The following is a 17246-nucleotide window of genomic DNA, read 5'->3' on the forward strand; positions in this document are numbered from 1 at the left end:
ATATAAGACCGGGAGACAAGCAAATTACATCAATGATTATATCAAAAAGGCTAACAGGAAAAATGCAGTTCTCCTATTGGAGTATGATCTCAATCTTCATTCCTGAAATAATATAATCATGCGACAATCACTCGTTCATAACCAATTATTATCTCCACGGTACAATAATTTAATTAAATATTTTTCGTTCAAAAGTCGGCATGTTGACGAAAAGCCAGAAGCATTCGAAAATCTTGTAGAATACAGATTTGGCGAAAGTTTAAGAGCTGCCTATGATATCAAAGATTGTAAGGAAATACTGGCTGTACGATGCTCTTGGTGTAATGAGTCCCATTGTTTAAAATACTCTTTCTCAGACTATCATATAACGATAGTGCAAATTGTAGAATATTGTTACGTAGGAGATTTTATAATTAATCAATATTAATTTTCATAAGGATATTAGTTACTGAAGAAAAATTGTTGCCTGCAATATTTATAAGGCAAATTATGTTTACATGTAGCAGTTATATTTAACAGTTTGATAAGAAGAGCTTTTCGAGAAAGTGCAAAGACAGCTATTATTATCAGAAATTGCCGACTGTTGTTATATAAAAATTATGTATTTAAAAATATCCATATGGTGATACCAATGGTATCACTACGATTGTACAAGATTATTTATTTATTATCAATTCATTATCTATTTAATTTTATTTACGATTAAATAAGAAATAGTAATTCAAAAACAACAATTAAAAATATTCATAATGATATCACTGTAACTGTATACATAAGATTATGCATCATTTACTTGTTTTCATTATTATGATTGTAAGAGAAGATGCTGTAACGAAGTAATTATTTCTCCATTTTTAACGTTCTTAACACTCAAATAATGAATAATTTATCTTGTAATCCGTACTTTTCCTAAAACACAATTTCTATTGAAAGGCTATCTGACCCCTTAAAATTGAGATTGGACACTTATAAAAGAATATGCGCCTCTTAAATTTGTGTGCTTAACAACATATTAAAAAGAAAAAAATCGGTACCGGACACCTTAGTAATCTCTCTTGGTAGCAGAAAGCCAAAGACTTCGGTTAGACCGTTCACAACTGTAATGCTTTCTCGGAGCAATCTCACGTTTGAAGACATTAATTCAGAGAAGTGCGATTACAAATGAATTCTCCGTAATCCTTAACTGAAGAACTTCAAAGTATGGCTGAAGAAAGGGAACTCATACTTCTGGCCTTTCACCGACCCATAGTGATTTTTACCATGCATCAAAATGAAGGATCGGATAAAGTACAATGGAACTTAAATTATTTGCGTTAATATCACCACAACTGTTCTTTAGCAATGGTTTTTTAATGGAGGTTTCGCTTACATTGAAAGAATATGGTACTTTCCAATACTATAAGGTAACATTGCGAATACTGTTGCTCCTCTGCTGTAAACAGTGTCAAACATAAAGAAACTTTTATAGTTTAATAATTTGGAGGAATTTTAACAAGGTCATGCAACTTTAAAATTCAACAATTTTTCAGTACTACTCGAACGATTTGAATTTGATGGTTCCGAAAAGTAGATTGTAACAGTAAGAAATATTGCATGTACGTATGCAAGCGATATATAAAAATAGTAATTAATTCTGGGCTAAATAGTACAAAGATGACAGTAATATAGTGCTTCTGCACATGTGACTGGTTGTAAACATAAACCCTTTGAAGTGATTTTGACGCGCGTTTGCCAAGCAAACATTCCATAAATGTCTCAATTAATAGCAACATCTCGTTGCACAAAATTAGTACATTACCTTAAAGCTACCTTAAAGCTAATAAACTAATATCAGTGGAAAAAAATGTCTTTCCCTTATTAATTCTCATTATACTACAATATTATCACCAAATAATAATATATACACTTAGTTGCGAAGTAACAGTAGAAACAACTACTTTACTTTCGCTTATAAAATTTCTAAAAATAAATACTTCAAGTTATTCTCTTACACACAGCGAAAATATAATCAAGGGTTTATTACAAGTGAAGGAAAATTCATGGGGTAATTCAAAATATCGTTTATTTCTGCACTAATGTCATAATAACTATTTTCAAGTTATTAGCTTCAAAAAACTGGTTTTTGGTTGAAATGAAGTTATATCCTCATTCTTCGAAAAATTATGATTTTTGTATGTATACAAGCAAGAACATTTCAACTTCTAAATCTCTTCCTCAAACAGCTCTGCTTTAAATGTTTATAGTTAACAACGAAGATATAAACACAATTTCGCTAATTTTAATTTTTGGCTCATTTTGTTGAGTAACATAGATACCCCTTAACTTTTCCTCCGTCTTGTACAACAAACATAGTTCCTGACTTCTTCTCGTTTCTTAAGCGTTTTAAAATAATATAAATACAAAAATACTTTGTGCAAGGTTTCGTTCACCGTACTTGAGCTAAAACAGCTAAAAGTCAACACATCTGTAAAGTTTCATTAAAATCAGCAAGAGGCTCTTCGCGGATGTTTCGAGCTGGCGAATGATCTTTCCAAGTTGATGAGGTACTCTTCAGCTCACGACTTTCTGCAAGTCGTTGATGTTTTTTATCGTTGAAATTAATTTTTCCGTTTTCTATAGGTTCATTGTAAATGTGTGAAACGTTCCGATTTAATCGAAACTTCTGACACAACACTGTAACAGTAAGCACGCCGAAAGTGAAACCCAAAATATCACCTGCAAGTACATCCCACCAATGATGTCTGTTATCACCAATTCTGCTCAGAGAGCATATAACAGTCCATAAGAACATCATACACTGTAACCATGGCTTCAGGAAAAACGTCTGACTTGGTAAACGATTTTGTAAGTACCACTGTAACAGAAGAAAGAATAATTAATATTATTATACATGCAAATAAATAGAGCAACATAGGCATAGCTATAAACATATATGTACAAGCAAGTAGTGATACTAGTGTAACGTCACTTCTGCTACATCCCTGAGTAGTGTCCACGCTGCGCCGACGCTATCATTTTTTTCTCTTCCCCCCGTCTCTATTTCTTTCTATTTCACCATATATATCTTCGCCCCTCTCTATCGCTAATATGCATTTATTTATTATTCACCGTTCCATTAATTGTAACCTCTACTAATATTCTTGTACTTTTTACTATACATATACAGTGTGTCCTTTTTGTCTAAAAACGTATACATATTTCGAAAACTGTGCATGATACGGAAACATGTGTTAAACAAATGTTGTATGGTATCGAAGGTGACGCATTGTGATGGTTGATATTTGACCTTGAGTTAAGTTTGGAAAGCCTTGTTATGGTCACGCTTAATTTTTTAAATTGGACCCTAAATTTTTATTAGAAATTCTTGTAGCTGACGTCGTAACATTATCAAAACACTACTTATTTGCGTATTTCGTACGAGCCAATTTTGAGATGTGAAACATCAAAGTTGACGTGTCGCTGGTGTTTGCGTTACCTATGATGTCGGCTTTGTACATCATGGTGGCCTTAAAAAGAGCCGATATCATATGTGGGTGTATGTATGAGAATAAGGGTGCGAACACATTATTGTCACGTCACGCGAAATCATGTTACATATTTATAATAACTTTGTTTTACATTATAACAAAATAGGTCTAAAATAAAAGAAAAACTTCGGCTCACACTATGGATTTGCTATAGTATACATATATTGTAAATTCATGTGACATAATAGTAATATGTTCGTACTCTAAGTGACTTGTCTTTCTTGGAATATGTAGTAAGTAAAATCGCCTAAACGGCTAGTCTGTTTTTCTTCGATGTATTTACCACCGAAAAGTATGTAACTTTCCATTCTTTTTAAGAATTCAAGTTGTATATTTTTAAGTATTTATGATATTATTGTCTCACACGCGTGTTTAAATCTACCGCGTAGTTCACCCACTGTGTTGACGGTATTGTTAAAAAGTTTCTGTTTGAGGTAACCTCCTCAAGAAAAAAATTACAGACGGAAAAATCTGGCAATCTTGAAAGTCATGTTACTGGGCCGCCATGTCCTATTCACTTGTTACTAAAGTTTATATTCAATTTGTTTCGCACTTGTACTGCATAATGACAAGGGGCATCGCCTTGATGCCCGAAAATCCGGTTTCGGATTTCAGTATTTGGAACCATTGTCCAGAGACGAGTTGCAATGCGTGCACATGGTGAGATGCGTCATAGGTTTTTCCGGGTTTCCCTTTCAAAATTCTGCGTTGTCGTATTCTTAAGTCTTCATTTTAAGGAATTTCCGGTGTTCAGTATTGTCATCGTCGTTCCGCCGAATTTCGGTATTGTCCAGCAGCTCGACCAGCGCGTTTATTACTTCGGGGAGAATAGGCCTGCTGTTTTACAACTTGTTGTAAACTCTTTTGAGAAAGTTTTGTCCGGAACGGGCGGAAGTATTGACCATTTGCCGATTCTCGCGCTTAAACCGTGCCGGTAAAACGGAACCGGAAGGAACACAACTGACCAATAGAAAAAAGGAAAGGCAGCTTAAGCCAATACAGAAATAGAGATTTCCCGCACCTATTTTCAACCAATGGTGGTTGTGATAACCATCCCCATCAGACTCAACGGAGCTTTCTTGGAAAGACGGAACGCGAAGACCAGCAGATATCGTTTTGAACATCAACCAAGAAAAAGACTTCCGTGAATTCGCATAGCGCTCGACGAACCCTTCGTCTCAATTCACGAAATTATTCCTTTTATTTTAAACGCAAACTGGAAACTTTGTTAACTTTAAATATAAGTGTTGAATTGTTAATGTCATTTGAATCTTAAAATATATATTTGTTAGTCATAAAATTCATAATTATAATCTTTATTTCGGGAAATCGAAGTAGAGTCCCGCGGAATGTTTATTAGTGCAACCGAAACGTCCGTGTCAAAACAGTTTGGTCCTTCGAGCCGGATTCAGTGACATTTGGACAATACAAACGAAATCAATCAACATACTGGTGCCTATCAGTTTAAAATCCAAGAAGGTAGAACATCGGATCGACCCATTCAACGAAGCGGATATCTGAGGCTCTCGTGACACTGAACATCCAGGAAGCATCGCTGCGACAGGGACCAGCCTTGATCCAGAGCGCAGCATTCTTCGCCCAGAACCGCAGCCAGAACTTTAACTTCGTGGCCGATTCTAAGGACATCCTTGTCTCGACAAAAGGTAGGCTCGCCTGTATCGCCAATTTCCTTTATCTCCTATTCCACGATGACAAACAAATCATCTGACGATTCTGCTTCCCAATCAATCGTTCAGGGAATTAACATTCATACTTTGCGACGCAAACGCGGTCATGTAATCGGTCAAATTAACACCTTCGCCAAATTCTTAGATTCGTGCGAGAGATTAGAAACGCGAAACATTCCACTGATTGAAACGCATTTGAACGGTTTACAAGATATTTGGAAAAGATTTGACGAAATCCAATTCGATATAGAAGAGTTAGACGATTCTGAAATACAGCGCCGATACGAAATTCAAAATCATTATTATGAAGTAATTACACGAGCGAAAGTAATGATCGATAGAACCCCTGCGAGCGTTTCAATCCGAAGAAATACATCTGATTCGAATACACCTTCAGGATTAACGCCGATAGCTATCAAATTACCACAGATGCGTTTGCCGACTTTCGATGGAAGCATTGAAAAATGGTCATCATTCTTTGACATTTTTACTTCGGTTATTCATAATAACGAGGATTTATCCGCTGTGCAAAAATTGCAATATTTGCGCTCCACTTTGACCGGTCAAGCCGCCGCCAGCATCGAATCTTTAAGCACAACTGAAGCGAATTATGCCACCGCAATCGAACTGTTAAAAGAGAAATATGACAACACGCGTAAAATTCTTTTGCGACACTGTAACGCGATCCGTGAATATCCAAAACTGGCGAAGGATACACCTGAAGCAATAGGAAAGCTCGTTGATACTATCCAACAACATTTGCGATCATTGCAAAATCTAGGCGAAAACATTGATGCCTGGGACAGCATGCTAAATTCCATAATATTATCCAAAATAGGTTCTGATACTGCGTGGCATTGGGAACTTAGTTTAAAGGACAAAAAAATGCCTTCATGTAAAATTCTTCTGGAATTTCTCGAGAAACGAGCGGATTGTGGCCAATCACCTTCTTTAAAATCAAACTTTGCTACGGAAAGGCAAATAGAAAATCGAAATTTTAAAAATCGTCCTCAACGCAATCAAGTCTTTGTCACGGGAAAAATTCAATCTTCGGAACAAAATCCGAAACATGTTTATAACGAATCAGCTAGCACCTTTGTAAAGCCATCGACATGTCCAATTTGTAATGAACAACATAGCATTTGGAGTTGCGAAACGTTTCACAATCAATCTGTAAAAGATCGCATAACGACTGTTAAAAAATCAGCTTTATGCACTAATTGTTTGAGAAAAGGACATGTAGAGGAGGTTCTTGTCGCATATGTTCCAAACGTCATCATACGTTATTGCACAATCCAGAACAGTCAAAGGGTAATTTTAGAGATAAGACTGCAACGACTAATTTAATACCAAAGTCTGAACCCTTTGAGGGTCAACCATCAACTTCTAGTTGACTAAAGCATTCTGAGATTCCGAATAAACAATTCCAAAATAGCTTTATCATTAATTCAATCACTAACGAACTTCTTGTAACAGCTCAAGTTAACATCTTAAATAATAATAATCAATCAATTTGTTGCCGAGCATTAATTGACACTTGTGCAACAACAAATTTCATAACGGAATCCCTCGCGAAAAAACTTGAAATTCCAAGTCAAAGATGTTCGATCTCTGTCGGAGTTCTCAACTCGATATCTACTGTCTCTAAACATACAATAACAGCGACAATTCAGTCAAAGAATAGTGATTATCAAAGATCTCTTACCTTTCTCACTATCCCGAGTATAACTTCATTTATACTAAAAATTTAAGACTAGCTGATCCCGATTTTCATAAGCCAGCACCAGTCGATTTACTGTTAGGCGCTGGTGTTGCATTGTCGTTATTATGCGTAGGACAAATCAATTTGTCCCTTCCAAAGGATCCAGATTTATATTTGCAAAAAACGAGACTTGGATGGGTTATTGGGGGGAGTGTGCCCACATCGATTACATCTAAAAATGCGTTTTGTAATGCTACAAATACACTTCCATTAGATCTGACTCGTTTCTGGGAAATTGAAGAAGTTTCTAAAGACTCACCTCGTACTTATTCGGATGAGTTATGCGAAAACCACTTTCGAACTCATGTTACGCGCAATGACGAAGGCAGATACGTTGTTGCTCTACCTTTTAACGAACAATCTTCACGTCTCGGTGAATCGAAAACTCAAGCGCTAAAACGTTTTATGTCTTTGGAACGTAAATTGTCTCGCGACGCATTATTGAATCAAGAATACCGTAGAGTAATGCAAGAGTATTTAGATTTCGGTCATATGTCAGAAGCTAGCGATATCTTAAATGACGGTTATTACCTGCCCCACCACGGGGTGATCAAAGTCAGCAGTCAAACCACAAAACTTCGAGTAGTCTTTGATGCGTCTGCAACAACTACTTCCGGTATCTCGCTTAACGATACCTTATACATTGGTCCAAAAATTCAAGATGACCTCATTTATGTACTATTAAGATTTCGATGCCATAAATTTGTAATCACCGGCGATATTGAAAAAATGTATAGACAATTCCTCGTTCGTCCGGAAGACAGAAGATTTCAACGCATTCTCTGGAGAGATGATTCAGGCCAGCTGAAAACTTATGAATTGAACACGGTCACTTTCGGCCTATCCGCAGCACCTTTCTTAGCAATCCGTTGCCTCAAACAATTGGCGTTAGATGAAGGTCATAATTATCCTCACGCTTCTCAAATTTTATTACGAGATTTTTATGTCGACGACGTTCTCACTGGTGCTTCAACTATCCAAGAAACAATACAACTGCGTAACGGACTCTCAAATTTATTGAAATCAGCGGGATTAAATATTCGACAATGGGCATCGAATGATAAACAATTGCTGCAAGGGTTACCGGAACAAGATATCAACAAAAATCTACACCTTGGAGAATCCTCTGTTCTGAAAACATTGGGTGTAATCTGGAATTCAGTTGATGATTCTATAACGTACAAAATTAAAACTTCCATGTCTCCTTTAACGGTGACCAAACGTTCCATTAGCTCGGAAATCGCAAAGATTTATGACCCATTGGGTCTGCTTGGACCTGTCATCATCGTTGCGAAGATTTTACTACAGAAGCTTTGGACTTTAAAGGTTGATTGGGACGAATCATTGCCGATGGATATTCACACTGAGTGGATGCAATTTTACACTCAGTTACCACTATTAAATAATACAGTTTTCCAAAGAAGAGCATTAGATACATCATCAAACCACATCGAGATTCATGGATTCTGCGATGCCAGTAACAAAGCTTATGGAGCCTGTGTATATTTGCGTTACATCAATGCAAGCTGTCATGCGTCTGTGGAGCTTCTTTTAGCGAAATCTAAAGTCGCACCTTTGAAAACGCAGACAATTCCACGACTTGAATTATGTGGAGCGTTATTACTATCAAATCTAATAACCATAGTAAAAGATGCACTTAATATCAAAGTCAACCGCACCATACTCTGGACGGACTCCATGATCGTCTTGCATTGGATAAATACATCTCCACATATTTTGAAAACATTCGTAGCTAATAGGATATCAGAAATCCAATGCAAAACCCAGGATTCCAATTGGCGTTACGTTCCCACAAAGGACAATCCTGCCGACCATATTTCAAGAGGACAATCTCCGAAGGAATTCTTAAGGCCATCCACCTGGCACCATGGACCCGATTGGCTTAAACAAGATGAGTCTTTCTGGCCAATAAATACGTTATCTTCGCTGAACAACATTCCAGAACGAAAAGCTGCGATTTGTCTCACTACAACTTCTGTGGACACATCCCTTTTGGATAATTATTCTTCTTGGGGCAAAATGCAACGAGTCGTGGCATTCTGTTTTCGATGGAAACGTAATAATATAAACAAAGGAAGTCTTAGTGCAGCAGAGTTGAAAGAGGCCCACGATGTACTCATCAAACTGATGCAACGACTGCATTTTGCAGACGAATTACGGTGTCTCACCAAAGACAGTAATTCCGTCATAAAAGGCAAACTACAACGCCTAAACCCTTTCATCGACAAGAATGGTATTCTACGCGTCGGAGGTCGATTAGAACATTCGTTTTTACCATTCGCCCAAAAACATCCTATTATTGTGCCGAAATGTAGGGCAACCGCACTCATAATTGAAAATGAGCACCGGGGCCACCTTCACGCAGGTGTACAAGCCACCCTGTACGCAGTTAGGAGACGATACTGGCCCATTGACGGCCGAAGTCAGGTATGGAAAGCCATAAAGGACTGTGTTCGCTGCTGTCGAGCCAACCCTCCACCTGTGGACTACATCATGGGAAACCTGCCTGAAGCCAGAATCATTGAAGCTCGCCCATTCACCAACGTAGGAGTAGATTATTGCGGACCATTTTTTATAAAGGAGCGCCGATATAAAAATCGAACCCGCGTAAAGGTTTATGTAGCGGTTTTTGTTTGTTTTGCAGTTAAGGCAATACATTTAGAATTAGTAAGTGACCTTACCAGCGAAGCGTTTATTGCGGCCCTTCGACGATTCATTGCGAGACGCGGATTTTGTGCAAACCTGTACTCCGATAATGGTACAAATTTTGTGGGAGCAAACAATGATTTGATGGAATTGCGTAAGCTTTTACGATCTGATGATCATCACGACAAAGTTAAATCATTTTTAGCAGAGCGGAATATTCAATGGCATTTTATTCCTCCTTTATCACCGCATTTCGGAGGTCTTTGGGAAGCGGCTGTAAAGTCGTTCAAATACCACTTAAAACGCGTCGCAGGTATTGAATTATTTACATTTGAGGATTTTAATACTCTAATCATAGAAATAGAATCTATTCTAAATTCCCGTCCACTTACTCCTATTCCTTCAGACCCAAACGATCTTCTTGCACTCACTCCAGGCCATTTCCTTATTGGTGATACACTAACGAGCTTACGAGAGAGAGATTTTAGCGACACCCCGTCCAATCGTCTCTCCAATTGGCAACACATTCAGAAGTTAAAACAGCACTTCTGGATCAGATGGCATAAGGAGTACTTGAACGAGTTAAATAGCCGCAGTAAATGGACCAGCGGCACACATCCAATCAAGGAGGGCACCATCGTTCTTCTCAGGGAAGATAATACGCTATCGATGCAGTGGCCTCTTGGTCGAGTCATCAAGGTGCAACCAGGATCGGACGGTATCATTCGAGCCGTCACTGTAAAAACAGCCACGAATACACTAGATCGGAACGTAAAGCGCTTGGTTCCCCTGCTCAATCAGGATTAACAACGAAAACCTTTTGTTTATATAGCGAACTGAATCATTTTTTAATTACTCATTTATCTTATAAGTTTTCGATACATATATACATGCGCAAATAATTTAGATGCATATATATATTCACGATTAATCTTTATATTTACATTTAATCATACCATACTTCAGTTGTTATTCCTATTATCGTATAAGTATTAATGTTCAACTTGTTTGTTTTTTATATTCACTTTAAGCTACATACTTATCTTCCTCATTTTTATATTTATTACCGTAAACAAATTGATTAAGTTAGTTGTGTATTCAGTGTTGATCGGACCCTCTCAACGGGGGGAGTATGTCCAGAGACGAGTTGCAATGCGTGCACATGGTGAGATGCGTCATAGGTTTTTCCGGGTTTCCCTTTCAAAATTCTGCGTTGTCGTATTCTTAAGTCTTCATTTTAAGGAATTTCCGGTGTTCAGTATTGTCATCGTCGTTCCGCCGAATTTCGGTATTGTCCAGCAGCTCGACCAGCGCGTTTATTACTTCGGGGAGAATAGGCCTGCTGTTTTACAACTTGTTGTAAACTCTTTTGAGAAAGTTTTGTCCGGAACGGGCGGAAGTATTGACCATTTGCCGATTCTCGCGCTTAAACCGTGCCGGTAAAACGGAACCGGAAGGAATACAACTGACCAATAGAAAAAAGGAAAGGCAGCTTAAGCCAATACAGAAATAGAGATTTCCCGCACCTATTTTCAACCAATGGTGGTTGTGATAACCATCCCCATCAGACTCAACGGAGCTTTCTTGGAAAGACGGAACGCGAAGACCAGCAGATATCGTTTTGAACATCAACCAAGAAAAAGACTTCCGTGAATTCGCATAGCGCTCGACGAACCCTTCGTCTCAATTCACGAAATTATTCCTTTTATTTTAAACGCAAACTGGAAACTTTGTTAACTTTAAATATAAGTGTTGAATTGTTAATGTCATTTGAATCTTAAAATATATATTTGTTAGTCATAAAATTCATAATTATAATCTTTATTTCGGGAAATCGAAGTAGAGTCCCGCGGAATGTTTATTAGTGCAACCGAAACGTCCGTGTCAAAACAACCATAACTTCTTTCTTAACACATTGTTTGCGGGACAAGACCGCATAAGAAATTAGACATTTTTAGAAACCGCTATGACAATAATAAAACGAGTATACCAATAATACAAGTATGTGTGTTTTGGAATTGTCACAAAGTCGATGGTGACATAATCCGTCGTTAAAAAACACGTATAAATACGGAACCCGATTTCCACCAGCAGACGATGAAAAACGGATTCTTACGTGTCCCGCAAACCACCACCAGTGTAAAAAAAAAACGGATTTATCCGTGTCCCGACAATAATGTGTTAACATGTTGGATACGGAGCCGATTCTGATATGCTTTCCGTTTGGCCGGTAGAAAAAACTCAGCGTGAGTAGGATATGCAATGTCAGTCTCTAAGGACCGACACCAGTTTCAACGTGTTACGGGCCAAGGTTAGTCACGTGACTTTTCGAGACTGCTTGGTCGATATTTGCTATTATAGTTTTCGATACAGGAATAGTATTACCTACAGACACATGGTTGCCTAATGAATACGAAATGGAGTAACTTTGTGATTCCCCTTCTACTACACACACTATTGCACGAGCCGCATGTGTGTGAGCTCGACCCCTCGAACCATTTCGGATACCTTCGGAAAGTCGAAAGAAAAGGTGAATGTTAGTCTTAATTTTTCACTCTTGAAATGTTGTATTCAATTGTTCCAGTCGCCGGTAAGCGGCACAAGCTACGAGCCAAGCGGTCATCATGATTGCCCTTATATTTTCACATTCCGACTTGTGTTAGAAGGGAACTTTACGGTGAAACTCCCAGATATTTTTATCATATTTTGATGGATGAGTTTGAAGATTAAACGATGACAGTCTATAGAATATCTTGTGTTAATACGAATTTTTTGTGAACAAACAAGTCAATAGACATACATTTACAAGAGAATAGCGTAGAGTACTGGAATAGTGCAATGTCTGGTTATGTAGGTAATGTGTGTCTGCGTGTGGATGGATTGAGGCAAATGTTCGAAGTATGATTAGTCAACGGTGTTGGAATGCATTTTGGGTGTCCGCGTACAATGCGAGCGACGAATGTTTTGGAATAGAGTGAAGTGTGGTGTGTTTTGTTTGGGGTGGTATGGTGGCATGGTGTGTGTTGTTCTTGAAGGCGAGCGGAAGTCAGTCGAGAAAAAGCAATGGTAAAAACAATCTTAAAGGAAGTAGACAGTGTTGAATTTTCTTCGCAACACCTACAAGTTTGGGAGCTCGTCCGGGATATTAGTATTGCGAGATTTGCTTTTTTCTTTTTTTTGTGTGTTTGTATTGTGTTATTATTGGACAAGAAAAACTGATGATGCAAGGAAGACAAAAAATTCATAAACAGAAATTGTAAAGTATCTAAAGAATGTGAGTTGAAGTCATCAGGAATAAATCAGTGCACCGGATAATTTATCGATTTAACCGAGCCAGTTTACTGACATGAAACTGAAGGAAAAGTTTAGAATCATGAGATAATCCTCCAATACAAATTATAGGAGTATTTAACATTCCGTAACACGATTAAACACAAACTGCCAAAGTAATCGTCAAGTGACCGATATATTCAGTAGCAGTATTTAGTATTTTACATGTATTTTAATTTAGTATTTTAATGTATTCGACGCTGTCCATCTTTGATAAATATATAGTGCGACCATCGTTGTCCGAATATGCGAGTCCCGTAGTTCTAGTGAGAAAAAGGAATGGCTCCATTAGGTTATGCATAGACTAAGTTGAATACAAAAATCATAAAAGATCAGTTCCCGTTACCTCTTATAGAAGATCAACTGTACTTGTTGCAGGACACAAAGTACTATAGTACCTTAGATTTGAGGAATGGTTTTTTTCATGTCCTGATAGAGGAATCAAGTCGCAAATATACAACCTTTATAGTACCTGACGGACACTTTGAATTCCTTTGCGTACCGTTTGGTTTGTGCAATTCACCATCTGTTTTCCAAAAATATATTAAGACTGCTTATAAAGATTTAATTCGTAGAAAAATTGTGTTGAATTATATACAGTATGTCCAACGAAATCCTGGACAGTCGATTATTTGGTAATCTATTAAAGATACGAAAAAAGTTTTTATATGAAATTGAATGGCAAGAGGGGGCTGATTTCTTGGCCGTAACAATTTTTTTTTATCATTATTGTTTACAGAGACATGAAAGTTAAGTTTGGTTTTTTAAATGGGATTATAAATTTTTTGTTTGATCAATAGATAGTGCGTTTCAAGACGAATTCAGCAAACATTAATGTATACACCTTTTTTCAACTAGTTTTTAATATATTACGCGTAAAAGTTTACTAATTTTTGGTACAAGAAAATCTGCGAGACCAGGAAGCACAGTAGGAGGTCTCGACTCTCGACCACACTTACAATGCTATGGGTTAACCCGTGCTTCTTGAAACCGATACGAAGAGACTGGGGTAGGAACGGCAGGCCTAAATTCTACACAATAGTTTTTTTCACAACCGTTACCTTTACGGCATGCAGAAAAATATCGCCCATATTTTAGTAAAGAAATAAAGCTAATGGATAAAGCTAAAGCGTTGCTCGTACTTTGAAGTAATTAACAAATTGGCAATACATTTGAATGGAAAATACTTATGATGGCAAGATATTATGTACTACAAGAATTTAATATTAGAAGTTGAATTTAAATTCGTACAAAAGGGGTAGAGAAACTTTTTCAGATGTGAATGGTATTACTACGGTGTATACAAAATTATTGTGTAGAATTTAGGACTGCCGTTCCTACCCCAGTCTCTTCGTATCAGTTTCAAGAGGCACGGTACGGTTTAACCCGTAGCATTTTAAGTGTGGTCGAGAGTCGAGACTTCCTACTGTGCTTCCTGGTCTCGCAGATTTTCTTGTACCAAAAATCAGTAAACTTTTACGCGTAATATCTTAAAAACTATTTGAAAAAAGGTGTATACATTAATGTTTGCTGAATTCGTATTGAAACGTATTATCTATTGATCAAACAAAAAATATATAATCCTATTTAAAAAACCAAACTTAACTTTCATATCTCTGTAAACAATAATGATAAAAAAAAATTGTTACGCCCAACATATCAGCCCCCTTTTGCCATTCAATTTTATATAAAAACTTTTTTTGTATCTTTAATAGATTACCAAATAATCGACTGTTCAGGATTTCGTGGGACATACTGTCTATGTGAGGTTATATTGAACACGATTATAGTTATCTATCAATTATCTCGATAACGCAAGGGTTATGTTATGTATCGATGAACGAGAGTTAGGTCATGAGATATTATTCGCGGTAGAGGATCCTCTATACAAGGCGCAGTGTGTTGTGTATGTGTCTGCAATAAATCTTGTCTCGTATGCCCTGGTCGCTGTCAAAGTTATACGTGGCTATAACCTCAGAGCGATCTCAAGGTTCTATGAAACATATAATCTTTGCCTAATTGCCTAAGCATCCGTAAGCCCTTCGTTATCTTTTCTACATCAGTCGCTACCCTGGAGAAAAGACTCTTCAGGAGCGGTCTTAGAAATGTGTTCGACTAGGAATGGCTTCTAGGGCTTGTTGGCAGGCGATTCGTCTGCTTCTGGCGAGCACGAACCCTATATTAAAGGAGCATCAACTACTATTTGCTAGAACGGTCGCTACCTCTACAGCAGCGGTCTCGATCTTTTAGTATATCAGCTTCCTTCAAGATGTCGCCCGTACTGCTCTTCACAGGAATCGTCGTAGTGTACCTGTCATAAGGTTACTTCAGACTGAACCTGTAAAGGAGCATGAAATACCATTGATCTCTTGAAAACCGTCGCTACCTCTAAAGAAGCGGTCTCGATCTCACTGGACGAGTATATCAGCTGCCTTCAAGATCTTCGTCTAGTCGGAACTCGATGCCAGGGAGAAGTGTCTCTTGCTGCTTTCGCAGCTCCTTATGGGCCTAGGGTAGTCACGTGACTTTACGAGATTTCTTGATCGGTATCTGCCGTTACAGTTTTCTTTACAGAAATAAAATTATCCACAGGCATGTGGCTGCCTAATGAATGCGAGATGGAGCCACACTGCGATTCCCCCTCCATTATACACACTATTATACGAGCCGTATGTACGTGAATTCGGTCCTTCGGATCACTTCGGATAGCTTCGGAAAGTCGAGAGAGAAGGCAAATGTCATATCTTACTTTCGTGTTTCTAAAACGCTATTATGGTTTGGTGCAAGTCACCCGCAAGCGGCATTGAGCGGCACGAATCACTTTCGAAATATTTCGAGTGTAAACTCTAATTTGATCTGCAAAAGTAAATCAGTTTAATAAAAATTACTTTTCGAATTTATATAACTTGAATGTAAAAGATGATATACTTACAAGTTTTACACATTCTACGTTCTTGATACCAGCCTTTAAAAACAATTAAAACAAGTTCATGATGATTTCCTATTAATTTACTTACAAACAATAAGAGTAAACGAATTTTAGTTATCTCTTTGTATATGTGGCGAATTATTTCCAATTCGTTTTTCCTTCCGGTTTGGTCTGGGTTAGGTCAGGGTTAGCTCTGGGTATATACAAAATAAGAGGAGACGTTGCTAAAAATACATTAATTTAATATATTTATAGTCATCAGAATCACGGTTGCCGCCGCGACCCCGACCGCGGCTTCTTCCGTACTTCCGTTTACGGACTGTCTTTTTAAAATCCCAGAACTGTAATATGAAAAATAGACACATGTTATTCACGAAATTTACTTCGTTCTTGAACAAAAAATGAATAGATAAATTACTTAGCGCTTTAGCATAAGATCGCTTATGATCTACGTACCTTTTGTCGTCATGCCTCCTCTAAAGCTAGCGCCGACGCCGACGCCAACACCAACGCCGACTCCGACGCCGACGCCGGAGTCGGTGCAAGCTTTAGAGGAGGCATGACGACAAAAGGTACGTAGATCATAGGCGATCTAATGCTAAAGCGCTAAGTAATTTATCTATTCATTTTTTGTTCAAGAACGAAGTATACTTCTTGAATAACATGTGTCTATTTTTCATATTATAATTTCTGGACTTTAAAAAGAAAATCCGCAAGTGGAAGTATGGGAGAAGCCGCAGTCGGGGTCGCGACAGCAACCACGATCCAGGCCAGGAGGGAAGAGGCGGGAACGGGAGGGAAAATTTAATTATAAATTATTATAATTAAAAAGTAAATATATTAAATTAATGTATTTTTAGCAATGTTTCCTTTTATTTTGTATATACCCAGACCTAATCCAGAGCTAACCCAGAGCTAAGAACATATAAATATTATAAACAATTTATATTCTTTATTTTTAGTTTATTATTGCATGTAGAATGGCTCTTTCTCGATTGTATCAGCTTGTACATAAACTTGTTTTAATTTAATTTTTCATACAAAATACACAGAGAATGTCATTGTTTGATCTTTAAACTCATCCCTCAAAATTTCATAAAAATTTTTGAAGATCTCATCGAAGAATCTCCTTCCGAGTCGAAACGTGAAAATATCTGTAATATCAAAAAGGATGCGTGTGCCTTGTTGCGCTTGCCGGTGACTTGGACCTAAGCGTTTCAAGCTTCTTTCCGAATCTTTCCGAAGCCGTCCGAAGCAGTCCGAACCGCCGAGCTCACTTTCTGTTCGAACCTTACAATGTCACTCGGAATGACTTTTCATGGGACTTCTTGTGGGACATGAAC

The 17246-nt window shown here is 37.6% G+C and overlaps 1 protein-coding gene across 2 annotated transcripts in view; it reads right to left on the reverse strand.

The window, feature by feature from the left end:
* Positions 1–743: 743 nt before the first annotated feature.
* The window catches only part of LOC143184832 (phospholipid phosphatase 1), a 137064-nt gene continuing 120561 nt past the window's right edge, over positions 744–17246 (reverse strand). Inside the window, exon 6 of one of the 2 annotated variants that reach the window (XM_076387340.1) lies at positions 744–2854. In XM_076387340.1, the coding sequence (XP_076243455.1) occupies positions 2456–2854 (399 nt within the window). In that variant the 3' untranslated portion in view covers positions 744–2455. The remainder of the gene's footprint in view (positions 2855–17246) is intronic. The other variant, XM_076387342.1, reaches the window with a different exon arrangement.

Source organism: Calliopsis andreniformis, chromosome 10 (assembly GCF_051401765.1).
Source record: "Calliopsis andreniformis isolate RMS-2024a chromosome 10, iyCalAndr_principal, whole genome shotgun sequence".
NCBI classification, from domain to species: Eukaryota; Metazoa; Arthropoda; class Insecta; order Hymenoptera; family Andrenidae; genus Calliopsis; species Calliopsis andreniformis.